Genomic DNA, 25,463 nt, shown 5'->3' with positions numbered 1-25,463 from the left:
ACTATGGAGCTCTGGTTTTCTCTCGCCTCCGTGTATGTTTAGGAAGCGCTCAATGCATCGGCCCTTTTTAGATCTATCATGCTTATTTTATTGTTTGCTCTCTGTGGTTGTCCCTAAGGGCATAATGCGGTATGTCCACGGCACGCGCATGCAGAGATACGAGACATGAGCTTGTGGTTTCGAATGTCTTTACTTGTGGGTGAGTGGGTGGGAAGGGCCGACCTGAACGTCGGTGGTGTGATCTGCTTTGCTGAAGGGGAAACAAAAGAGATATCGACTTGCAGAGAGGAGCACACAAAATTTGGCCATGCCAAACGGTGAGGAGGGGGGGGGAGGCGTATTCTACATATGCAGTTGTGCCGAGGCACGCGAGCGGAATGACTCTACGGTGACGCTCTCCTGTTCCCCCCCCCCCTCCTCCCCCCTTCCATCGTTCCTTTCTTCTTTATTGCATGACCAAGGTGCAGAAGCTCCTCGTTTCCTCTACCCTTATCCCTTACTGGCTACTACTGCTTCTCATCTCCCCATGCACATCACGGGTGGTCTTCCGTCGCGTACTCTGTTGGCTCGTGGTTTCTTTCTTATCCCCTCGCGGCGTCTTTATGGGAGCTGCGTTGCTTCACAGCTGTTTTTCTTAGTTTGTGTGTGTGTGTGTGTGTGTGTGCAGGTAGTCGTCACGGCGCTCTTCGTCACGCGTTCGCAGAACTAAAAAGTGCGGGATCCACACGCACACACACACACACACACGTCGTCTCGCTTTGCTTCTTCGCATATATTCCGTGCGCGCCCATCCCTTCTCCCCCCTCCCTCCGCCACACACAAAGGATGGATCAAACGAAGCTGTTTAAAGACTTCGCCTGCTCCGTGCGGTGCGAAAGCAAGAACACTGTCGTGTTCGTCGCGTGTCCGAAGGGCGGCCGCTACGGCGATGTACGCAAGACCTTGGCGGGTCTCTTGCAGCGTCCGTTTAATTCGGTGCACGTGGCCGCGGCGATTGGAGACTTCGCAGTGCCCTTAGACGATGACCAAGTAGTGAAACCGGAGGGGAATGAGGTGATTGTCCCTGCACGCATCCTCAGAGCAACGGAGCAGGGCGAATGGGAGTTTGAATAGGCGGCGGCCTTAGCCCTAGAGGCACTCGGGCGAGCATAAGAAAAGGATGCAAACAACCTCCCAACCTCCCAACCTCCCGTCGCGCAGAAGACGGCTGTATTTAGCCACGTTGAACGGGTGTATAGAGCCTTTCCCCGGTGTGTTTGAGTCCGTTTCTTCAGGTGATCACCACAGGAATCTCTCGGGTGTGATGTGCGCTTGCGTGTATGCCGGCAGCCCCCTTTTCTACTACATCTGTTTCGCCCCGTTTTACTTTTCGGTGTGTCTCTCTCGAGAGTTCCTGATCCACTCGAGTCCTCCTCCGCTTTCTGGTTCGCTGGACGAAGGTTTTTTCTCTGCCTGGCGCGCCAAAAGGAATAACCCCCCCCCTAACTCAGTCACCTAGCTGTACTGCTTGCATAGGTTGGGGAAGAAAAAAAGGGGACAGTGTGGAGGAAAGCGGCAGCACCTGCTGCTGCAGCCTGTGTGAGTCATTCTATTCTATGCGTCTTCGATAGCGTCTCGTTCGCCACCAGAAAGGCACGTGCCTCCAGCCCAACACAACCATCTCTCTCCCTCCCCCCCCCTTACACAGCGGAGAGTCCCTTGTTGAGGAAACCTCCTGTCATGATCACGCTCGTGAGAGGTGTGCAAAGCGACTACCCTTGAGTGAACTTGCTGCCCTTTTAATTCCATGTCTTCCTTTTTTTACCCTGGTCACATCCATGCTCTCCACACACCTGTGGCGGGGGGAGGCCGACACTCACTCATCCCCCCCTCTTCGCCCCCACCACCGCATCGGCTTACGTGCATATACGGCTATAGCGTGTAACACGCTGCCCTCCGCGAACCAGCATCCACGCGCACACGCACACGTCTTGGGCGTGCATTGTGTCGCAGCCACTACAAAGTAACACCCACACAAGCACAACTCTTCCAGATCGGATTCCACTGTTTTGCTTTCTTTTCCCCCCACCTGCACTGCAATCGGCTGGTCCTCGCGTGCGTGGAAAGTGGACCCTGCCCCACGAGCCCGTGCATCCTCTCTCTCTCTCTGGTTCACCGGTATCGGCGCCTTCTCCGCACTTCGCTCAAGCTGTTGTTGTTTTACTCGCACTTCATCATGGCCGCAGCAACTAACAGCAACTCCAAGTTTTTTGTGCCACCGCTGTCGCAAGAGGATGTGCCAGAGGGCGCATGCTGCGTAGATGAGACGACCTTTGCCACTCTCTTTCCGTCGTACTTGGAGAGCTACATCAAGAGCATCTGGCCCGCGGTGGAGGAACTGCTCGGGCAGCATCAGCTGGTCGGCAAGCTCGACTTACTGGAAGGCAGCATGACGGTGGCAACAACTCGCCGCACCTGGGATCCTTACGCGATTGTCGACGCCCGGGACTTCATCAAACTCCTCGCGCGTAATGTCCCTCTTGCACAAGCGCAGAAGATCTTTCAGACGGACATTACGTGTGATATTATTAACATCGGTGTCAAAGGCGGTAGTGTGCGGCGCTTCGTGAAGCGACGCGATCGCCTGATCGGCCCCAAGGCTCAGACTCTGAAGGCTCTGGAAATTCTAACCGGATGCTACGTCCTTGTGCAGGGCAAAACGGTTGCGGTGATGGGACCTGTCAAAGGCACACAGATGGTTCGGAGCATCGTGGAAGACTGCATGAACAACATTCACCCCATCTACGGCCTGAGACAGCTTCTGATCAAACGCGAGTTGAGCAAGCGGGAGGACATGAAGCACGAGGACTGGTCCCGTTTCATTCCCGTCTACAAGAAGACGCAACCGAACAAAGAGAAGCAGAAGGCTATGCGCAACATCAAGAAAGAGCGGATGCGGGAGTCTAAGCGGAAGCAAGCAGGCAAGGAGAAGTCGATCTTTCCACCAGCCCCACCAAAGCGGCTGGAGGATATTGCGATGGAAAGCGGCCAGGCTTTTCTCGCTCCGCGTCAGCGCCGCCCCAAGCAGGAGTTGGAGCTGCAGGGCTCTGCCTCTGCACCCACGTCTACATCCGCTGGCACCAGCAACAAGAACACCAGCAAAAAGGCGGATGCGACAACCCCCAAGAAAGCGAAAAAGTGACCCAGTTGCGTACTGTGCTCTCTGCTGTCTGTCAAGTGATGACGTGCGTCTCTCTGTACGCGTGTGTGCTTCTGTTCGGTCCTTGTTTCCTCACTCGTGTAAGTCTCTTCCCAGGCTCTTCCGTCCCGGGGCACGGCAGCGTTAACTAAAACACAAAACACACGCACAGAAAAAAAAAGCTTGGTGTCTAGGGAAGGTGAAGCTGAAGTGGAGAAAGGTTCCTCTCGCTCCAAGGTGCTAAGAGATTTCTAGCGGGAGGCAAAAAAACTGTTGCTCCCCTGTTTGAACCATTTTCAGGGCTATTAGCGGCTCGTGTGACAACAATCTCCCCCCCCCCCCCATCCTCCTCCCTCCCCCCTCCCCTTCTACTTGCGCGCACGGCCTTGTTTACCTTTTCCCTCCAACTCCTGAGCGAGGCGGCGGGCGCTCGAGAAACTTTCATGCTCCACAGTAGCTCGAGCTCGAACTCACCAACGGCAGTGCCATCGGCAGCAATCATTTCTCTGGATGCGGCTTCGGCTTCGACGAGGCAGCGCCGAGACATTTTCAGCGTCACTCGCAGGTGCGACGCTTTTGTAAGTGGTACTTCTCTTGCCTCTGCCCGGCGTCGCACGAAACGGACCCGAGTCACCACGGCAGGGACGTCCACCACAATGAGAGCTTGACAAACCCATCAACCTCCTCGAAGAGCAAGCACCATCTGCTGATGCGCATTTTAATCACAGAAAGCTGGACGGATGATTCATTGATTGCGCTCAAAACGAATATCCTCGCTGGCATAACTCTGGCTGCTGCCCCAGTCGCCCCTTCAGTCGCCTTCGCGCTGATGGGTCACGGCCAGCCTCTTGTTGGCCTCTACTCCTCTTTTTTTCCCTAGGGATTATCTCTTGCGTATTCGGCGGTCGCCCAGGCCAGATAACGGCGATTGCGGGTGCCGTGGTGGTGCTGTATCCCAAACCTTGTCGATAAGCATGGCTACGGTGCGGTGAGCGCAGTGTCCGTTGTCGCAGTGGGGGAGGGGGGCTTCTTACTACTGCCCGGTATTTTCCGTCTCGTTCGTCTTCTACCGTGTCATCCCTCATGCTGGGCTTCTGCAACGGTCTAGCTCTCAGCATGGCGGTGACCCAGATCCCCCAGTTCAGGCGACTGGACGGCAACTTTGTCACGGGACCTCAGGCACTCTACACCGCCATCATTTGTATCGTCACGTATTCAGTGATGATGCTCTTGCCGTACTTGACCACAATTCCGCCGTCCGCCTTTTGTCGCCATCGTGGTTGGTACCGCCATCGAATACATTTTCAAAATGGGCACTGTGACCATCGGTGACCTTTACCAGCTGCACGGCGACTTCCCCCAAGCCCATGATACCGGACATGAATTGGGCAGACACAGAGGCCATCAAAGACGTCATGGTGGCCTCTGTGCTGACCGCGATCGTATCCGCTGTGTGGAGCCCTTTAGGCGCGGCTACAAGATCCAGCAGCTGACGGAGATGCCGACAAACTTCGAGCGTGAGTCGTTGGTGTTGGGGGCTGCGCACATTTTGAGCGGCTTTTTCCAGGGCATGTCGGGGTGCGTCGTCTTCGGTACGTCCATTCTCAACATCGAAAGTGGCGGCGGCACACGCCGCGTCAGCAGCTTCATATGCGCCCTGCTCATGGTCGTCATTCCGCTTGCGCTATACATGGTCATCGGCATTGTGCCCATGAGTGCGCCCTCGGCCGTAGTCTTCGGCGTCTCCTCCAAGACGGCGGACTTGCGGACGCTTGTGATGATCTTCTTGCAGAGAATTCCCTTCCAGGAGTCGGTGGTCGCCATCGTCGTCACGGTTGTCACAGTCGTCTCGGACCTAGCTATCGGCGCCGCCTCCGGCCTGGCGGCGGCCTTCGTGTTTTTCATGTGGATTATGGCGCGTGGTAGGGGGTGCGGCTGATCCCGATAGAGAACGTTCGCCCAACCCGTACGGTGAGCGGATTGCGACACCAATCACATCATCTCCAGCAGCCCCAACAAACGCCGCCAGCACCCCAAAACTCGGATGGGACAGCCCTTGGCACGAGCCACGGCGGCGAACACTTCTCCTGCTGCATCTGTAGGTGCAGCGACGCTACCAGCTCTGACCGATGACGCTCCCGAGGGTAGTGATTATAGCTTCTCGGCTGACATCGCCGCAGCGAGGAATCGGCGACCGATCGAGGTTCCGTCTGGGACTCACCGGTGCCAAACGGCTCACCCATGGACCACCCTCACGAGCTCGACGTGGACTTTCTCGATATCATCTGCGATGAGCAGTTCCCCGAGGTGAAGATGCTGCGAATCAAGCTGCACGGTGTTCTCCTCTTTGGCTCCTGTATGGAATTTGTGGATAACATGCTCAAGATGCTCCATGTACACCACAGCGAAATCTTCTTGCAGGTGACGGACTTCATCTTGGACTTTCAGCAGGGCCACGTGGCAGTGCTGGACTTGTCTGCAGCAGAGGCTATTCAAGTCACGGCACGTATCTTGGCCAAGCGCGGTATTCGTGCGCACGTGAAGAACATGGATTCGCTGACTTGGGCCTGCTTCGACCGCGTCCGCCGCTACTTTCCGGACGTCTGCGACGACGATGTGAATAACGTGAAACACCACTGCTACGTGCGCCACCTTTTCCAGACAACGCCCCGACTTGAGGTTCAGGACGCAGGTGTTGGCACCGATAGGCTCGATGACAATGTGTTTTTGCGGAGCAACGGCACCTTTGCGCGCACGACGACGGCAGCTGGCTTTTTGAGGGGTGAAGAGCTGGAAAGGGGCGCTGGAGCTCCCAGCGTGGCACCGACTCCCAGGAGCGACGATCACGTCTCGCAAACTCCAGAAAACGATCCCCGTTTTATGCCTACCAGGGGGCAGCGAGAGTCGCTGCCATCACTCGGAGAACGCGCCAACGCAGAGCCCATGGCGTTGTCGAAGCGCGGAAAACAGGAATCTGCTTTTGACTAGCAGCACCTTGGCATCTCTGAGAGCGAGTCGGTGGTGGTGGGGGTGGTGGTGGTGGTGCCCCTGAGCTCTACGGAGGAGTTCTTGCCTTTTGTCGAGTCTGTCAAGGTCGGCTTCCCGGTCTACCTCCCAGGCCTGGGCCTGACCGTGCCATTGTTCTATACCGTCCTCTCGTTGGGCACAGCGCACAGCGGACGACATTGGTGCTGGACGCACCCCTGTGCTAGAAGTCGGCCTCACCTCCGCCGAGCCCGTGAAGCGCCAGCTCGGTGATCTTGGGAAGCTCTAGTGGAAACGGCTCTGGAACCTCGACGTTCCGGCCTGGGTTCATGAAAGCGGGTCGCCAGCCCCCGATAACACCCTGCACCACGACAGAGCGTTCGCCCTTTCTACCGCTATGCCGCCCCGCGCCGAAGGTGCTCGAGCAGATACCGCAGTTCCACGAGCAGGGGTACGCTAAAAAGGAGAAGCTGTGCCGTTGGGAATGGGCTGCGATTCAGTCATCTGTGTGCCGTCAGGTGTTCGCGACAGAGCCACCGCCGCAGCGGAGTTGCGTTGTGGCGCAGATGATGCGGGCAAAGGAGGAGCTCGTGGGCGGGTTCATATGACACTGGGCGGGGGGGGGCACAAGGAAAAAGAGGAGGAGAAAAGGGGGGAGGAAGCAGATCGAGTGAAGGTGTCTTTCTCTGCTGCTTTGCATGCTGTGTCGCTGACGATTGAAAGACCACACCAGCGACGACCAAAGAGCGTCCATGTCTGCCTACCACTGCAGCGTCATTTTTCCCGTTGGCATCGCATCTATCTCGTGTCCTCTCTCGCTTCTCCACCGAAGGGCGCTGAGTGGGGTATGTGTGTGTGCGCGCGCACAGCCACCAAGTACAATGAGAGTCTCAGACAAACCTGTCCAGGATGCAGCTCTCACAAAGGAAAACCACCACCGCCGCCACACATACACACGCACACACAAAGAGAGAGGCATGTGTGTAGACTCAACGGCACCGTACCTTTCTTAGGATACACGTATGTGCACAGGGTTCGACCGTTTTTTTTTTTCGCTCCCTTCCCCTCCCCTTCCTTGGTGCGTGCGTGCGCGTATATGCGCGTTTCTGCAACTCATGTATAATACATATATACACACACATATATATATATATATATGTATTCCAGTTAAATCAGCCCCGCCCACTGACACGCCCCCCCCCCCACCACTACCACACAGGCACACGCACGTATACACATATCAAGAGAGCGCGTGAGTGCGGCTGTGTATCGTCTCTCTCCCTCTTCGAACCACCATCCACGATAGTTTTCTTTACTGTGCTTGGTCCAACATGCAGGTGTCCTTTCCTTGCAATGATGCTTTCGGGTCGATTCTCGCGTGACGGTGGCAAACTCTCATGCGTGTGGCCTGCACGGCTTACCCCTCACGTTGCACACTTATCCCTCCCTCTCCGTTTTATCTTCTCCTCTACCCCTTTCACGCAGCTGGCGCAGATAGTACAGGGCTTCCCCTCCCCATATCGGCTCTGTCCGTGGCCGTACGTCCGTCTCTCTGTTGTATGTGCGCTTGAACGGAGCAACGGCTTTACAAAGGAAAGACTCCAATCCCAGCCTCGCTTTGCCACGAGCGTTCCCCTCCCCCTCCTCCCTCCCCCCGCACACACACACGCACACACAATAACAAAATCGGGAAAACAAAGAAAATATATAAGCCAAATGACGACAGCGGGTTCTTCAAATGCGGCTGTGGTCGTGGAGAAGAAAAATCTCCTCATGTACATCGGTAACCGTGTGAGGGTGACGTTAGACGATGCGAGCGTCTTGTGTGGCCGTCTCGCTTCGCTGAGCAGCTGTGGCAATCTCATTCTGACAGACGTAGAGCGTCAGCGTCTTCTCAAGCGCCGCCGCAGTCGGGACGGGGTGCATGAGACAATCCGTGAGTGCTATGCTGAAGTGATATTTGTACGTGGCAGTTCTGTTGTTGGTGTTAGCTACGATAGCGGCATAACGACAGATAAATCGGTGATCGACCATATCGGGGGACGCGAAGCAAATAGCTCACGCATGGTGCGTCTCGCCAACGTCGCCCCGTCGGCACAGTGAGGATTTTTTTTGTTGTTGTTGTGGGAGAGGGGAGGTGGTGGGAGGGGGAAAAATAGACGAATGGCCCCTGTATTCAACGATGCCAGTCTGGCCTCGGCTCCGTGAGGCAGCGTCAAGCTACTTGCGTGATAGAGATTGTTAGCGGCAGAACAGAAAACAAATTTAATATATGAAAGCTCTGTGTCTGTATGGGACGGCGACTCTGATGGGACACCAGCGCACAACTGTGAGTCTTGTGCCCGGGCCCCGTTTTCATAAAGAGCAGCATAGCAGAGGCCCGCACTAAAAAAAAATGGCCTCCCGCTCTTTTTTTTTTGTTTCGTGTCATCACACAAGTACTGTGGAGACGCCACCTTTAGGTTTTCTGCTTTCTGCACGCCACTGAGCGGCGACGTGGACAGCTGACTGGATCGGACTGCAAGGATCCATTGCATTCGTGCTGATGCCCTTGGTGCACCGGTATCCTCCTTTGGGTGTTCTACTTCGCATGTGCTATTTCTTTCTGTTGTTGTTGGTACAGCCATTCCACATTCTCCTGGCTTACGGTGCATTCGTGCCTGCTTGGGCACACATGCGACCCCCTCCCCTCTCTCCATGATAATGTGCGTATACGGCGTGCCGCACAACTCGTAGACCACTGAAAAAAAAAGACGAGAACGCCACGCTCATGCGCTGCGTGGCACAACCGCACTCTACTCCACTTCTTCCCACTTCCCACTTCTCCCCCCCCCCTCCCCGACGGTTTATTGAGTGCACCAAACACACAAAAAAAAACGGGTGCACCTTTTGATTCTCAGACCACCACCATCAGAGTCAACTCTCCCCCATTCCTCCACCCATTTTCTGCCCCTCCTGCGTACACGGGTCGCGCCAATAAAACCGACAGAAGGGGAAACAAAGGTATATCGCCTCCAGAAACTTAGTGCAGTCCACCTCTCTGAGTACATCTTGGCTTGTGCGTGTAATGCACGGTCTTTCTTGTCCACCCAAATCGCTGTCATCTCGTGCCGCGTGTGATCACTACCACCGACGACGGCTTTTCTCTCCCACCTCTTTTTGGTTTCTCACTGTGCTTTATCAGCTGCCTTGAATCCCGGTCGAGTGGGGTGCGGGCATTCTTCTCCCACCTTTCCTGTCTCCTTTTTGATCCCTGTGCACAGCTCATACGCGATCACCAAGAAACACGTCGCTCCATCGGGCGCCATTCCCCCCGACGGCGCTCCTCCTTGCTCACGCAAAGTGTCATCTCTTTTTTTTGTGTGTCTTCTTCCAATCTACTTTGGCTCTCGTGTGTTTTTCTTTTGTTTCTTCGTTTGTGTTGTTATGTTCTGCTAGAGAAGGCCTTGGATGTGGGTGGGTGTGGGTGTGGGTGTTCGCTCACCTTCACTTGCGCTGCCTATTCTTGGTCTCTCTTTTTTCTTGTTTTTTTAAATCAACATCTCTTCATGTTGACCCACTCGTGATCGGGATGCACGAGAGCACGTAGTCCTTTAGCGTCACCGCCACTTCTACCACGTCCTCTTCCCGCATCACCGCCCCCCACACTACAACCCGTGTGCGCCGCCAGAAGACGTGGTCGCCCGTCACACGGATCAGCTCCGGCGGGGGACGAAAAACGCCTCACTCGGCTACTGCGAGCCAAGGCTTACATTCGTCTTCATGACTACGCGGCTGCGTGCATGCACCTGGAAGCATGGATACAGGTCACAGTCCGCGGTGTCTGCCACCCTCGACTGTCAGAGGTAAAAGACGCGGTTGCAGATTTTACGGAGTTTTTTGCAGCGTGAGCCGGGGCATAAGCAGGCCCCAGTACGAGCGAGCCGCGTATCACGCGCGGCTTAACGATTTTATCAGCGCCATTGCTGATTACGACGCGGCGCTGAAGCTGGATGAGCTCGGACGAAAAAAAAAGATAACCTTCGCGTGGACCGAGAGCGTCGCTGTTATTATGCGCAGTAAAAGCCACGACGGACGCGACCGGCGTCGTTCCAAGCGGGTGAGGCTCCTCTACCGTTTGACCGTGTAGCCGCCCGGTCCCTCTCCACGCTGCTGCACCACGAGTCCATACCGGCATCAGGCAGCGCGGAGTTCATCGGCAAGTCCCTCACGGCGGAGCAGACAACCCCGCGCTATCTGCCGTCCACAAGTGGATCCGTGGCGAGGAATGGTCAACGTACGTCGGTGAACTCAGCCTCCGAGGGCGTCCTGGCGACCGAGTGTCGGCCTGAACTCAAGATACTCCTGGGGGATGCCGATGTGATGTCCCCCCGAGCAGCTTCGGGCTGCCACACCTCGCGGAGCGGTCCATGCCACGACTATGGGAACTTCACCCCCGTCTCTTCCACCACCAGATCGTCACCGAGTAATAGCGCCAAGAACCTCGATGAGGGGTACCAAGGCGTTGAACGCGGTCGGGGCGTGCGAGACCACCGCTGCAACCTACAGCTCGCGCCTGGAGAACCCCGAGAACAAGCCAGACATGCTTACCGCAATGGACCCGATGCGCACCTGGAGCTCCAATCCCGACGAAAGCGGAGGAGCAGCCTCCGGGGGAAGAAGTGGAGGCGATGACAACGAGGCAGCCGAAACCCAGTGCAAGCAGCTGTTCGACCACCCGCACCTCAACTGCCACACCGCCGTCCCTTCACGCACACTACTTCTACCAGCGCGGATTGCAGCACCGTCGCTGTGAGTTGGAGACCGCCATCGACATGTACACAAAGGCGCTAGAGCTTGAGCCGACGCATTTCAAGGCGTTATTTAACCGGACCTTTGGCGAAGATCAACTGAAGAGCTACACGCGCGCCGTATCCGATTACACCACGGCCTTGCAGCTCGACCCACGCAGCCCATTCACGTACTACAACCTGGGCATCAGCCACGACCATAAGGGTTGCTATACCCGGGCAGTGGAGGCCTTCACCCACGTCAGCGCACCCGACAAAAGCCAGCCTGACTTCTTCCATAACCGCGGGTTTACGCAACGAAAGCAGGGTGCCTACACGTCCGCCATCGCGGACTACACTACAGCCGTTTCACTGGACCTGAACCACCTCAAGTCGTACTACAACAGAGCATACTGCTTCAGTAAGCTTGACCGCTACAACGAGGCGGTGACGGACAACACCGCTGCGCTGCAAATCAACAGCGGTAATGCAAGCGCGTACCACAACCGTGGTGTCTCGCAGGAGAAGCTGGGGAGGCTTGGGGGGGGGGCGGCCGTCAAGGACTTCGGTCGTGCTCCGAAGCACGATCCCAAGCTGACCCTCGCACTCAATGCCCGCGGCCTCGTGTACGATCAACTGCATCAGTTCGACAAGGCCTTGGCGAATTTTACCGAGGCGATTCGGCTGGACCAGCACAACCCCTACTTGGCTGCACAGTCGTAGCTACACTTATCGCGACATGGGCGAGCTAGAGCCGACGGTTGCCGACTACAGCGCCTCCATCAGGCTTGCCCCGCATAGCCACACAGCATACAACAACCACGCCTTCGTCCTTCACAAACTGGGTTGGTACGAGGCAGCGATCGAGGACTACAGGAGGGTGTTGCGGGAACAGCGAGAATCGACGACGAAGGTGCTCAATAGAGCCGCGCCTACTGCTTTGCGCGCTTGAGTCTCGTCGAGGATGCTATCAGAGACTACACGGATGTCCTTGTCACTGGCCCAGTTGACGTCCATGCGCTCTTTAACCGAGGTATCAGTTTTGAGAAGTGTGGCAGGTACAGCGCCGCTGTCGACGACTTAACACGGGTCATCGGGCTGGCTCCCGAGATGCCGTCTACAGCGAATGCCTACTTCAGCCGCGACACATCGCGACTGCAGCTGCATCAGGTGCCGCTAGCCACAGAGGATCTTGAAAGTGCTCTCCGTGTGGACATGGTGATGTGCGGGCTGGGCGGGAGAAGCCCTCCAAAAATTCCAGACGGAGCACCCAACTTGGCACCTCCTGGAGAAGATCGGTGGCACTATAGCGTGCATTGGTGAGGGAGGGCGGGGGAGTTGAAAACAACGGAAGAGAGGACATGAGGGGGGCGCTGGTGTGGACGCTAAGCAGCCGCAGAGGTGAAAAGGGAGTCCGCGTATTTTCACCGTTGTGCGCCACCGTCGTCTTGCTCGCTCCTTCGCAACCTCACATGCGCAACTCCTGAGAGTACCCCTTTCCAGTGAGCGTACCGCAGGTAAAGATGACGCCCGAACTGCCCCCCCCCTCCCCCCATGAGCACAGGGGGTAGAGTGTATGCAAATCACATGGTACGTCGTGATGTATGCTAGCGGTTAGGTCGGGGGTCACGAAGGAGGAAAGACTCGGGCAATATGAATACACCAATGCCACACACACACACACACCAATCAGGTGCAATCAGGGAGTCGTGGGAATGCGAGCTCCCCCTTTCTCCCCCCACTTTTGCTCTCTCTTTCTCTGTTCTCCGCACTCCCCCGACTTGACCTCCTCCTTTTTTCCTCTTCAGCTTAAGGTCCCTGTGCCTCGGATGACTGATTCACCCCCACCCCCGGACGCCGGTGTGACGACGTTGGACTCGCCCCCTAGCAACACCGTCCAGGATTTCAGACCAAGCGATCGCCCCTTGCTGTCTTTCATTGGCATGATTGCGGCACAGTGCGCTGTGGCCCGCTCCGCCGAAGTTCTCCTAGATGCCATGCTGATGCCTCTGACGCCGCCATCGTTGTCATCGGCTTCTGTGGCCTCGTCGGCTGGCGGCGAGGATAGTGCAGACCGCATAAGTGACCGCTACCCCGAGGTCTGCGTGTTGCGTCATCTGCACTACCTGCGTTGTGCACTGCGTGATTTACAAGAGTGTCCCCCACACGCACGTCGAACTTTTTTCTCCATCATTCACGAGCACCTCACTGCCTTGGCGCAAGTGCTACCGGATCCACTCTTTTCGGCCATAGCCTTGGTGCTTCAGCAGCTTCTGGCAGCGAACACCGACGAGGCCCTCGCTAAGGACCGCTGTCACGTGTTGGAGGTGCAGCTGATCCACGTTGTGGAGGCAACACAGAAGGAGCTGCTGCGCGCAACCAAGCAGCTGAGTACGCGAGCTGGAGTTGTGACCCTCCGCTTTCACCACGATATTCCTTACCTGTGAGCGAGGGGACCCCCCCCCCCAGACCTAATTAGGCCTCGTCCGGCAAAGATACTCCAGTATCACGAATGGAAGCTAGAGGAGTCTACCAGGGGTGATTAGCGGGCTAGTCGGACCAGAACGCAGTGGGTATAGAGGGGGGGGGGGAGGCGCCGGAGAAGTAGAGAAAACGAAAACATCCGATAGACTGCTTCGTGGCTTTATGCGCGTGTGCGCAGATGGGCGATACAGTTTCTCCGTGATGGGCACAGCCAGAGTCACAGCAATGAACAGTAGCTTTGCCAAAAGGCGGTCGTTGTTGTTGTTGGGGGGGGGAGGGTAATGGTGCTAAGAGGGGGGAGGGGCAGGACGTGGGGGGCACGAGAAAGAATGGAAGGCTTTGCGCGTGTTCCACCTCCTTTGTTGCTTGTACTTGATCGATCAAAAGTGGACCCCCTCTTTTCTCCCCCGTTTCCATCGTTTTCTCGCGTTCACCACGTGACCTATACCTCTGATTACGTCGGCGATGCATCAACTGCAACCCCAATCGCACGTGAAACTCTCAAGCTCCTGTGTTCTCACTCTAACATTCTCTCCTCCCTCCCTCCCCTTACGTGCGTGGCTGCTTATCTTTGGTCGGGTGCCTCCTGTTCGTGTGTAGCCCTCGCGTTTGCGCACTCCATTGGTGTGCCACGTGCTCTTTTCCACCCCCTTCTCTCTGCACTCCCCCCTCCCTTCCTCCCTCCCCTCCACCACCACCACCACCACGCTGGCGCACACCCTCTAAAAAGATAACTAGATCCCTAGCATTCATCCCGCGGGAGCGTCCCTCCTCCCCCTCCCCCCAATCACCCCGTCCCTCTCTACATTCCCTACACCCAACGTGCAACGCGCGCGCGCTGTAATAATGGCCCTGTCGTATGAGTCCGTTCTCTTCGCGCTTCTCGTGATCATCACGGGACTGTTGTTTATCGACCTGGTTCCCCTGCAGGAAACGATGCGATGCCCAGGTGACTACGCGAATAAAACAGACTGCCCAGAAGTTTTTTACTCCTCCTCCTACCAGCAGGCACGAGAGCGTTTCCTCGCTGCTGCTGAAGCTGCCCACGCGCAGATCGAGCATCACCTCATCACCAAGAGGGGCAACGAGGAATACTACATGGACACCGCTTTCTTTCCAGGAAAGAACAAAGAAAAGTTCCTGGTGCATACCAGCGGCACTCACGGCATTGAGGGATACACGGGCAGCGCCATTCAAGTGAAGCTTTTGCAGGAGTGGAATGACACCGCTCTCACTGGACCATCTGTTCTCTTCGTCCATGCGGTAAATCCGTATGGTATGAGGTACTTCCGCCGCTTCAACGAGGAGAACGTCGATCTCAACCGCAACTACCTTTCTGCTGAGGAGTGGGCTGCAGTGAAGGCACGGGACATCAACATCGCTGGCTATGAAGACTTCAGAGAGCTTTTCTCGCCTACTGTGCCGCCACGCTTCATTGATCGCTACGCATTCTTTTACACTGCCGCCAAGGTACTGGTGCGCCACAGCTTCGTCAAACTGAAGCGCGCCTTTGTTACTGGCCAATACCACGACCCTGTCGGTATCTTCTATGGTGGCGATAAAGAGCAGAAAAGCATTTCGGTGTTGCGTGAGGTACTCAAGCGGCAGGCAGCCGCCATCGGCGCGAACGAGGCAGTTTTCATTGACGTACATACAGGTCTCGGTCCCACCGGGGTGGATACAATGCTCGTGAGAGAGGCCGGAAAAAGTAAAAAATGCAGCGAGGTGTTCCCCGGAGTACGTATGCAAGGAAATCGGTCCACTACAAGCGGCCCCAGCAGCGGCTACGATATCGCCCTTGGCTCTCTCCGTCCCGCCGAGGAGTTGGGACCCAACACTCTTTCTGTCACGGAGGAGTTTGGAACAGTCAATCCGCTCTTTGTGGCACGCGCCGTCATCCTTGAAAACGCCGCATATCACTTGTGCCGCGGGAGCTACGTCCATGAAGTGATGCAATCATGGATGCGCGACGCCTTTTACCCGCAAACCATCAGCTACAAACAAGAGACATTGAAGCGCGGTACTACAGCGTTTTGGAGTGCCTGGACCTACCTCTCCGAAAGCAAAAAATAAAGAGGTGCCTTGACCACCACCACCCCTCCTCATGCGCCGCCCCGAGCCTCTGCGGGTTGGCCGATACTCCCTGTCCCTCCTCTTACTTACTCTTCCCCCGCATAGATGATATACTTGACGGCACAGTCTCACTCCTCTCCACCGCAGGTGCATCTTATTTTCACAAAGACACACTTTCGTGCTCTTCCCCTCTTCCTCCCTCTCTTTCTTTGCACATGTACCCCCGCAAGGATTGGGATACCCAGTAGATTGGACTGAGTGCATGGGTCGATACATCTGGTCAAGGGATTTGCAGAAGCATTTCACTCTATTCGCAAGCATGACAGCGCTAGCGCATTGAGGCACCGTCCGCCACGTATTGCGTGTCTCTATTGATCAAAAAAAAAAGACTTGTCTACGTTCCCTCCTCTTTTATGTTTTTCATTATTGTTTTTCAAGGAGATCCCCTACGATTTCAAGTGTTAACACACCTGACAGAACCATTCCAGACGCAAACATGACGAGGGCAGTGTGCCTTGACGGCACACCCACCCACACGAGCCCGCGCTAATGCACATGGCCGAGAAAAAAAAAGGTGGGCTTTGAGCGGGTGGGTCGTCGAAGAGCGTGCACTGCTGCCCACCCCCCCACCCCCTCCCCCCGTGGTCTCTCTCTCTCTCGTACTCTTTCCGCGTCGTTGCAACATGTATGCCTGCTCGCCGGCCCCCGCGGTCCCGCAACCACTCCCTCTCCACCCTGCTATCACTGTACCATATTGCGTCAGTATTTCTGGCCAGCTGTCCCCCTCAACTCAACTGCACCAGCACCTCTCTATATACATCCATACGTACATACACCACCGCCATCTCGCAAAGAAGACCAAAACGAAAAAAAAGCAATACACACGCAGAATATAAAAAAACTTCCACGCAATGGCTCCCATCAAAGTCGGTATCAACGGCTTCGGCCGCATTGGTCGCATGGTATTCCAGGCCATTTGCGACGAAAACCTCATTGGTAACGAGATCGAAGTCGTTGCCGTGGTGGACATGAGCACAAATGCAGACTACTTCGCCTACCAGATGAAGTACGACACAGTGCATGGCCGCCCGAAGTACACAGTGGAGGCTGTCAAGAGCAGCCCGTCTGTGCAGACGGCGGACGTGCTTGTGGTCAACGGCCACCGCATCAAGTGCGTGAAGGCAGAGCGCAACCCTGCTGATCTGCCGTGGGGCAAGCTGGGCGTGGACTACGTGATCGAGTCGACCGGCCTATTCACGGACAAGCTGCGTGCCGAGGGCCACATCAAAGGTGGCGCGAAGAAGGTCGTGATCAGTGCGCCGGCGTCTGGCGGTGTCAAGACGATCGTGATGGGTGTGAACCAGCACGAATATTCGCCGGCGGTGCATCACGTGGTGTCGAACGCGTCGTGCACGACCAACTGCCTGGCCCCCATCGTGCACGTGCTGACAAAGGAGAACTTCGGTATCGAGACCGGTCTGATGACCACCATCCACTCCTACACGGCGACCCAGAAGACGGTTGATGGCGTGTCGCTAAAGGACTGGCGCGGTGGCCGCGCTGCGGCCATGAACATCATCCCAAGCACGACCGGCGCCGCGAAGGCTGTTGGGATGGTTATCCCCTCAACTAAAGGCAAGCTGACCGGCATGTCCTTCCGCGTGCCAACGCCAGACGTGTCCGTTGTGGACCTGACGTTCCGTGCGACGCGCGACACGTCGATCAAAGAGATCGACGCGGCCATAAAGAAGGCGTCGAAAACGTACATGAAGGGCATCCTCGGCTTCACGGAGGACGAGCTCGTGAGCGCCGACTTCATCAACGACAATCGAAGCTCCATCTACGACTCCAAGGCGACGCTGCAGAACAACCTGCCCGGTGAGAAGCGCTTCTTCAAGATCGTGTCCTGGTACGACAACGAGTGGGGCTACTCGCACCGAGTGGTGGACCTGCTGCGCTACATGGCCGCGCAGGACGCCGCGGGCGCCAAGATGTAAGACGAGCGCGCATTTACGGCCTCCCTTTATATCTTCTGTTGCCAACTTGCGGAGCTGCCGAACTTCATTCCCATCAAAAGCGGGCGTAACGCGAGCCCCGACCCCCTGACGCGTGACCAGCGGGCAACCATACCGTTGCCTTGGTAAATAGTGAAAAAATACACAAAATGTTTAGCTATTTTGTCTTCTCTACTTCATCCTTCCCTTTCATTTTTTTTTGCCAATCAGATTATCCCACAGCCCGCTGCGACGGTTGCGTGGCTCGTGGTGATGCTTCTGCTTGTGGATGCCTCGAAACAGTCGTCTCTCTTTTTATTTTTGAATCGCATATCCCTAACAGCGCTCCGTCATGGCATGCTACACGCACACACCGTTGTGGAAGCATTGCGGCGAGTTGCACAGCAGAGACCCGCGCTGCTGGATGGAGGAGAGCGCGCGCTGCATCTCGGAGAAACAGTTCATGAAACATCCCATCAAGCACACCCACCCACACGAGCCCGCGCTAATGCACATGGCCGACAAAAAAAAAGGTGGGCTTTGAGCGGGTGGGTCGTCGAAGAGCGTGCACTGCTGCCCACCCCCCCACCCCCTCCCCCCGTGGTCTCTCTCTCTCTCGTACTCTTTCCGCGTCGTTGCAACATGTATGCCTGCTCGCCGGCCCCCGCGGTCCCGCAACCACTCCCTCTCCACCCTGCTATCACTGTACCATATTGCGTCAGTATTTCTGGCCAGCTGTCCCCCTCAATTCAACTGCACCAGCACCTCTCTATATACATCCATACGTACATACACCACCGCCATCTCGCAAAGAAGACCAAAACGAAAAAAAAAGCAATACACACGCAGAATATAAAAAAACTTCCACGCAATGGCTCCCATCAAAGTCGGTATCAACGGCTTCGGCCGCATTGGTCGCATGGTATTCCAGGCCATTTGCGACGAAAACCTCATTGGTAACGAGATCGAAGTCGTTGCCGTGGTGGACATGAGCACAAATGCAGACTACTTCGCCTACCAGATGAAGTACGACACAGTGCATGGCCGCCCGAAGTACACAGTGGAGGCTGTCAAGAGCAGCCCGTCTGTGCAGACGGCGGACGTGCTTGTGGTCAACGGCCACCGCATCAAGTGCGTGAAGGCAGAGCGCAACCCTGCTGATCTGCCGTGGGGCAAGCTGGGCGTGGACTACGTGATCGAGTCGACCGGCCTATTCACGGACAAGCTGCGTGCCGAGGGCCACATCAAAGGTGGCGCGAAGAAGGTCGTGATCAGTGCGCCGGCGTCTGGCGGTGTCAAGACGATCGTGATGGGTGTGAACCAGCACGAATATTCGCCGGCGGTACACCACGTGGTGTCTAACGCGTCGTGCACGACCAACTGCCTGGCCCCCATCGTGCACGTGCTGACAAAGGAGAACTTCGGTATCGAGACCGGTCTGATGACCACCATCCACTCCTACACGGCGACCCAGAAGACGGTTGATGGCGTGTCGCTAAAGGACTGGCGCGGTGGCCGCGCTGCGGCCATGAACATCATCCCAAGCACGACCGGCGCCGCCAAGGCTGTTGGGATGGTTATCCCCTCAACTAAAGGCAAGCTGACCGGCATGTCCTTCCGCGTGCCAACGCCAGACGTGTCCGTTGTGGACCTGACGTTCCGTGCGACGCGCGACACGTCGATCAAAGAGATCGACGCGGCCATAAAGAAGGCGTCGAAAACGTACATGAAGGGCATCCTCGGCTTCACGGAGGACGAGCTCGTGAGCGCCGACTTCATCAACGACAATCGAAGCTCCATCTACGACTCCAAGGCGACGCTGCAGAACAACCTGCCCGGTGAGAAGCGCTTCTTCAAGATCGTGTCCTGGTACGACAACGAGTGGGGCTACTCGCACCGAGTGGTGGACCTGCTGCGCTACATGGCCGCGCAGGACGCCGCGGGCGCCAAGATGTAGGGAAGCGCTTTCAAGGGAGGTGAATGCGTCACTCAGGAGCCTCCGTTGGGTGTGCTGAGGTAGGCACCAGTCTCTACATCTCCTTGATACCAGCCGTCTCCAGTGTTACGTTGCTGTGGGCTGCCCGAATGGCATTACATATATATATATATATGTTCCTTGAGGACGTTAAACTGAGGAGGGGGGAATAAAGACGGGGAGCTTCTTTTGCTTCTTTTTTTTTCAAAGCAATCCCCAGTTACAAGTCTTGATCTCTCGGACGATGTACTTCTGATTTTCCTGAATAGCTATCGCTGTCGCTGGCGCGTGTTCGACTAGCGTCTGATCTTTATGATTTTTCCCCCGCACTTTCAGAGAGATTTGCAGGTCCTTGACTCATGTGAATCTCCTGTCTGCTGTCAGAGGGAAGCCACCGGACTCCATACGGGGTGGGGCTGACGCACAAGAACGGTCAGATACCGCCTCGCCCCTTTTTTTCCTGATGCCTGCTTTGATGTGTCTGTCATTTTGAAACGAACCTCTCGTTCCACTATCCAGCTCCACCCCCTCAAGGATGTTGTAATTTTTTGTAGGTCAGTCTTGTGTGTAGGTCGGCCTCTTCGTGTGTGTGTGTGTGTGTGTGCTTATGTGCGTGCATGCCGACCTCTCTCCTCTTTTGCGTGTCCTTTGGCTCGCCCCCGTCTCCCCTCCACTATTACCGCTTGACACCTTTCTCAGACATTAACGCGTTGTCTTTCCCCAGTAACGTTTGCTTCGCGGATATTCCTGTTTCTTCTGCGGCTTGTCTGTCTGCCATTGTGTGTTTGTGTTTGTGTGTGTGTGTGTGTGAGGGGAGGTGCAGTGGCAGCGGCAGCGGCAAGCAGCCTCAAACGAAAAAGTAACACGCGTGTGCAGCTATCTTTGCCCTTGACCCTTGACTCGATCACGGCCGCTGCATCCTCTCACCCCGCCCCCCCCCCCCCCATTCCCCTCTTTCGTCTCGTTCTTTATTGGTGAGGGTGACTTTGCTTTCCATATCGGTACCAGCTGTGTGAGTGGGTGTATCTCGTTGGTCAACAGATGTTTCCTCCCGCCCTTCCCCCCCCCCCCCCCCCTCTACATACCCGTGACAATGCTTGGAATCGCAACAGACAATGTAAAGAAAGGGGAAGAAAGGCGCACTCTAATGAGACCTCGCCCAGGTGCAGGTGCGCAATTGTTGAATCAACATCTCCCTTCCCCTGCCCCAGTGGGGGCGGCATAGACGCCTCTCTCCCCCACGGAAGAAGTGAGTGACCTTCGATATTAACCTCAGTATCGTTAGTGGACACTCACGGTTGAGAGTGGTGTGGCAGAGGGTGGAAAAAAGTGGGGTGCGTAGAGCCGGCCTAAGCGTAAATACTTTTTGGCAGTTGCTGCCGAGGACCCTGCGCCCACTGCTCTTTCTCACCTTCCTCTGAAGCAGATGCCCCACACCCTTTCTATCCAATGTCTACACGTGCACATTTATTGGCTGATGTGCCCTTGTCACACGCCATCGTGTGTCCAATTGCAAGCTTTGCGCACGCCCTTAGACACCAGGCAGGCGTAGAGGTTGCGCAAACGTGTAACACGCAGATGCCCTACCTTTCTTGATCCCTCTCTGGTCCTTTGCCTACGCCCTCCCTCCCTCCCTCCCTCCCTCCCATCCCCTTCCCCCCACCTGTTCTCGACGAATTCCCCGTTGTTCTACGCACACACCCACACGCTTTTCTCTTTTTAACACTCGCCCGTGTATCTTTACATGGAAACAGGGAACGCGCACCCAACACAAACGCCCCCCCCCCCCCCACCCCACCCCACCCCAAAAGACGAAAGTAATCAAAAAAAGAAACCCGAGTAGACAAAGGGGTACACAGAGACGCGGCTTTGAGGCCACGCACCTATCGCTGACAGCCCTCCCCTCATCCTGCTCCCGCTGCCTTTCACGTTTTTCTCCGCTGACCCTGTAGGTATACATATATATATATATACGTCTGTGTGTGTGTCCTGCTAAAGAACGAAGGTGGCGACGGTAAAACTCTCCTCCCCCCTCCCGTCCTCTAGGTGTAGTAGTCGTGACTAGCTTAGCGTATCCCCTTTTCCTTGTTTGCACCCCCCCTCCCTCATTCGCACCAGAGCGGAGTGCGACGCCGCTTGTCGGACAGTCTTTTTTTCATCTGTAGCCTCAACAAGTAGCACTGAACAATAGCGAAGATTTCACAATGAAGAGAACGTTCCCGCTACTGTGGACCTTCTCCGACAACCGAGGCTATTACGGGCCCCCGGTGTACATGCCGCTGGAGTACGCCAGCCGTGTTACTAACCAGAAGCAGCTCGTCTTCACGCACCCTAAGGACCCCAAATACACGTGGAACACCGGCATCAACGAATTGTCTAGTCTCCATCCCGGTATCCTCGGACCCGGGCGCAAAACCCCGCAGCTGAACTACACGAGCCGCGGTGGCATCATCTGTGAAATTCCTCCGGTACCGGTGTATCGGGTGCACATTTGGTGTATGGGCCACGGCCACTTCATCCTCCAGCACCCACGCATCTTCATCAAGTGCCCACGCAATAAAGTGGTCTGCTGCAAGTGGTGCCGCCTCAAGTTCATTAACATGTCAACCGACACGGATAATGACGACGACTGGTTCGAGGAGGAACAGAAGATCGCGACGACGCCAGAGTCCGAGGAAGACCTGCGGCAGCCGATCCGCGACATGGGCGGTGTGCTACGCAGCAGCCCATTCCAGGACGGCAAAGAGCCGGACCCAAATGTGTACCGCGCTGTCTTTGACCCGGAGCGGTACCGCTGGAAGCACCCGCGCACGGAGGACTACGAGGTGCATCCGGCGTACACCAAGAAAAGCGACTGTGAAGACGGCGGGCACCATTAGCGAAGACGCACGCCCCCCTCCCCCTCCCACGAGTGAGGCAACATCAGCACAAAGCCTCGCATATATGGTGGGACCGTGGAGAGGGAGCACGTGACTGTTTTCCGTGGTAATCCTTTGTTCACTTCCGATGTTTTGTGCAAACCTATGCCATGCGGAACGCCTGGTCCTCCTACCCCCCTCCCCCCCCCCCCCCCCCCCGCCGCCGCCGCCGCCGCGCCTCCTCTCTGCTGTGTAGGAACGGTGCTTTCACTTCTGCCCTCACCACGCTGGTAGAGTTCTCTACCTATATACGCTCATGTGTGAACGTGAGTTCTTTTTTTTTTGAATCTTGGGTTCCAATCCAAGACGTGTGCATATGCGATATCAATCAGAGCTGATCGTCAGGCTTCGATCTCCCTTAACGCTGAGGTGGCATGGTCGTTGCTAGAGCGTGAATACACACACGTGAAGGAGTGTTGAACGCCAGAACGACGCGTGGTTGGGGTTTCAGTGAAACAGATGCGCTTCTGTCTTCTTTTCACTGCTTCCTCCACCTCTCCGTCGCAGCTGCGTGTGTGTGCGCCGAGTTTACTAGCCATTCCCGCGTTGCAGCTATGCCGCCTCTGTGACACCTCATCGACTCTCTCCAACATGCCGAACGCATCTTTTTACCTATCCACTTCCGTTTTGTGATTGATGTACCCATGCTGCTGCTGCCGCCACCCCATCACCACTTAGCCTTCCTCAACACGACAATGACGCCTTGACGTGCATGTGCGTGACTCCCTCCCCCCCCCCCACACACACACGCATGCTCATGCACGTCTTCCACTGCATGGATCCATGGAGTCGACCGCAGCTGTCGAAGTAACAGCACAACATCAAAGGTCCGCAAATGTGCACGAGAAAAAAGAGGGAGGCATGAGAGCACTGCGCCACCTACCCTTCCACCCAAGAAAGAAAGTCGTGAGGGGCAGCAAAGAGTAAGAGGAGGTCACAGCGTAGCGGCACCGTCGAACCCCGTCTCTCTCTCTCTGCTACCGACTTGCGAGGGAAAAAGGACGTGGAGGTCATCCACGCAAGGGTTAAGCAAATTTCCCTGGCTCTCTTCTCAGCTCCTCTTGTCTATCGGCACCCATTCTCTTTCCCATCTTCCCCCACCCCTCTGCACTGCTGCAGAAAAGAGTGGGTGGGGCATGGAGGGGGGGATGTTAAGCAGTTTTTTTTTTACTTTTCTCACCCACCCTAATAAATGCCCCTCACCTTGCTTTCTTCTTCACCTCAACTGCAACTCTTCCCTAGTGTAACTGCCCTTAACTCTCCCGACGCGATGAGACCCAGTCTCGCTTTTTTTTTTCGCCGCACGTTTCTGTACATTATCACCCCTCACACAGCCCTGCAATCGCTTTCTCCTCAACACACCCTTTTCCGCATCTCGTAATCCCTGCCGACGTGTTCACGCACGCATTCACCGCGCCGCTTCGCGGCGCCAACTACTTGAAAACCCGCTACGCCTTGTCTGCCGCCCCCCCCCTCCCCCTCCACCATTCCCTCCTTCCTTCCTCGCACATTTTCCCTTTCCGTCTCTCACTTCAGCGCACTATATCTTCCCTAGTCTAGATAGCATCATCGCCGTCCTGTGCAACTGCTGCGGCTTTGAGGGTCCCTCTCCTCCTTTCACATTTCGCTCACTGATACACTCACGCACATCTGAGGACCCTGCTCGTGTTGTTCACCGATGCCACGGCCTCGCGCGCTACGGCTGCTCGCCGTCCTCTGCGTGATGGTCGCCACCCTCCTGCAGTTCTGCGAAGCAACCCAAGCGACAGGGAAGTGTATGTCATCATCGGTTTGCAGACCATATGATAAAACCGGTCCTGCGTGCGTGCGCAAGGGCCCCATCAATCTCCGTTTCATTCTGCAAACGTGCAGGGAAAACAACTTCATTGTAGATGGCAAAAAGCACTACATTTCCACCTACAGCTTCTGCCCAACTGTTGATGAGTTCTCTTCCTTCACATTGGCGGAGGCGCCCTTTCTCGCCACCTCATTTCAGACTACTGGCGAAGGGAACGACACAACCGATTATCACCTCTCGAAGAATCTTGAGCCTCGCTACCTCTCCGTCTACGGCTTTGGCCTCTCGAACAGCACTGCTTATCCCCAGGTAGGCCTTTCTCCTGGCGCTGTGTTGGTCGCCATGGACGGCTTTAAAGAAACGGGGATCCGTAACTCTGTGGGCGTTGTGACGATGCTGTCATTGGAGATAGGTCTCCACAACGGCCGCTTCAACTACATCGGGGCCACCGCTCCGTCTGAGTCTACTATCCCGAACCCCAACTACAATCCCTCCCTCTGTGTGACAGATCCGTCCTTGTCCATGCAGACGACCACCACCGCACCACTCGAGAGCATCAACTACTGTGATAAAGAGATCAATGTGAAGGTGGCGGAAACGGCGGTGCAGCCAGCTAAGGTGGGTTTCGTGCCGACATGCGACGCCCAAGATAGGTGCGTGGCGGGAGATTCTAAAGTGTTCCACTGTATTGGCGACGTCCCAGGGAAAAAGAACTGCGGCGTTTATCTGAGTAACCCACGGGAAATCCGTGACCTACAGTTGACAGTGTTGGTCTCGTACTACGGCACCGACGCGAGGAAACATGTGCTGATAAGCGGTGGAAAAAATCCACTGAGCTACATCACATTTACCGGCTCTAATGCGCTGCGGTACATTGGTGACAAAATCAGCAGCCTTTTCGACGGCAAACTCCCTTTTTTGCCCTTGTGAGTGTGTATGCCCCCCCCCCCTCTGCGTGTCAGGCACTGATGCCAGTCCTGAGCGCCTCATGTGCCATGAGCTTGTGGACAGCACGAAAAGCAGCAGAAGCTTAGGAAAGGCACGGGCGGGGGAAAATGGGGAGGGGGGATTGGGGACATGACACTGCCCCGTACATTCCCTTTCCCTACACAACAGTGTGTTGTTCTGTGCCTCCCTTGTGTTTGGTTGTATTGCGTCGCGTATGTTTTTCCTCGCTCTCTCTCTCACTCTCTTGGTTGCGTCTCAGCTGTATTTTATTGCTGCATTTTTGATTTTTGCTATCCAGCGGCGCCCCCCCCCCCCGCGCACCCTTTCCTTGTGTCGGGTAC

The 25,463-nt window shown here is 56.0% G+C and overlaps 10 protein-coding genes across 10 annotated transcripts; all 10 read left to right on the top strand.

Annotated features, from left to right (window-relative positions):
* Positions 1-825: 825 nt before the first annotated feature.
* JKF63_03093 (uncharacterized protein) lies at positions 826-1,113 on the top strand (the record flags this gene model as incomplete). Its single annotated transcript, XM_067899114.1, has 1 exon — positions 826-1,113. The coding sequence occupies one exon, from the start codon at positions 826-828 to the stop codon at positions 1,111-1,113; it is 288 nt and encodes a 95-aa protein (XP_067755558.1).
* A 1,102-nt stretch (positions 1,114-2,215) lies between these two features.
* Positions 2,216-3,181, top strand: JKF63_03092 (uncharacterized protein; the record flags this gene model as incomplete). Its single annotated transcript, XM_067899113.1, has 1 exon — positions 2,216-3,181. The coding sequence occupies one exon, from the start codon at positions 2,216-2,218 to the stop codon at positions 3,179-3,181; it is 966 nt and encodes a 321-aa protein (XP_067755557.1).
* Positions 3,182-7,879: 4,698 nt separating this feature from the next.
* JKF63_03091 (uncharacterized protein) lies at positions 7,880-8,266 on the top strand (the record flags this gene model as incomplete). The annotated part of the gene is made up of 1 exon (XM_067899112.1): positions 7,880-8,266. One exon carries the CDS (start codon positions 7,880-7,882, stop codon positions 8,264-8,266), a length of 387 nt encoding a protein of 128 aa, XP_067755556.1.
* A 2,711-nt stretch (positions 8,267-10,977) lies between these two features.
* On the top strand, positions 10,978-11,655 carry JKF63_03090 (uncharacterized protein; the record flags this gene model as incomplete). The annotated part of the gene is made up of 1 exon (XM_067899111.1): positions 10,978-11,655. One exon carries the CDS (start codon positions 10,978-10,980, stop codon positions 11,653-11,655), a length of 678 nt encoding a protein of 225 aa, XP_067755555.1.
* Positions 11,656-12,761: 1,106 nt separating this feature from the next.
* Positions 12,762-13,379, top strand: JKF63_03089 (uncharacterized protein; the record flags this gene model as incomplete). Its single annotated transcript, XM_067899110.1, has 1 exon — positions 12,762-13,379. The coding sequence occupies one exon, from the start codon at positions 12,762-12,764 to the stop codon at positions 13,377-13,379; it is 618 nt and encodes a 205-aa protein (XP_067755554.1).
* Positions 13,380-14,262: 883 nt separating this feature from the next.
* Positions 14,263-15,489, top strand: JKF63_03088 (uncharacterized protein; the record flags this gene model as incomplete). Its single annotated transcript, XM_067899109.1, has 1 exon — positions 14,263-15,489. The coding sequence occupies one exon, from the start codon at positions 14,263-14,265 to the stop codon at positions 15,487-15,489; it is 1,227 nt and encodes a 408-aa protein (XP_067755553.1).
* A 911-nt stretch (positions 15,490-16,400) lies between these two features.
* Positions 16,401-17,486, top strand: JKF63_03087 (uncharacterized protein; the record flags this gene model as incomplete). Its single annotated transcript, XM_067899108.1, has 1 exon — positions 16,401-17,486. One exon carries the CDS (start codon positions 16,401-16,403, stop codon positions 17,484-17,486), a length of 1,086 nt encoding a protein of 361 aa, XP_067755552.1.
* Positions 17,487-18,354: 868 nt separating this feature from the next.
* JKF63_03086 (uncharacterized protein) lies at positions 18,355-19,440 on the top strand (the record flags this gene model as incomplete). The annotated part of the gene is made up of 1 exon (XM_067899107.1): positions 18,355-19,440. One exon carries the CDS (start codon positions 18,355-18,357, stop codon positions 19,438-19,440), a length of 1,086 nt encoding a protein of 361 aa, XP_067755551.1.
* Positions 19,441-21,662: 2,222 nt separating this feature from the next.
* JKF63_03085 (uncharacterized protein) lies at positions 21,663-22,337 on the top strand (the record flags this gene model as incomplete). The annotated part of the gene is made up of 1 exon (XM_067899106.1): positions 21,663-22,337. The coding sequence occupies one exon, from the start codon at positions 21,663-21,665 to the stop codon at positions 22,335-22,337; it is 675 nt and encodes a 224-aa protein (XP_067755550.1).
* Positions 22,338-24,054: 1,717 nt separating this feature from the next.
* Positions 24,055-25,104, top strand: JKF63_03084 (uncharacterized protein; the record flags this gene model as incomplete). Its single annotated transcript, XM_067899105.1, has 1 exon — positions 24,055-25,104. The coding sequence occupies one exon, from the start codon at positions 24,055-24,057 to the stop codon at positions 25,102-25,104; it is 1,050 nt and encodes a 349-aa protein (XP_067755549.1).
* Between the last annotated feature and the right edge of the window lie 359 nt (positions 25,105-25,463).

The sequence above is a fragment of the Porcisia hertigi genome, chromosome 30 (assembly GCF_017918235.1).
Source record: "Porcisia hertigi strain C119 chromosome 30, whole genome shotgun sequence".
NCBI lineage: Eukaryota > Euglenozoa > Kinetoplastea > Trypanosomatida > Trypanosomatidae > Porcisia > Porcisia hertigi.
This window is presented reverse-complemented; position numbering and strand designations above follow the sequence as displayed.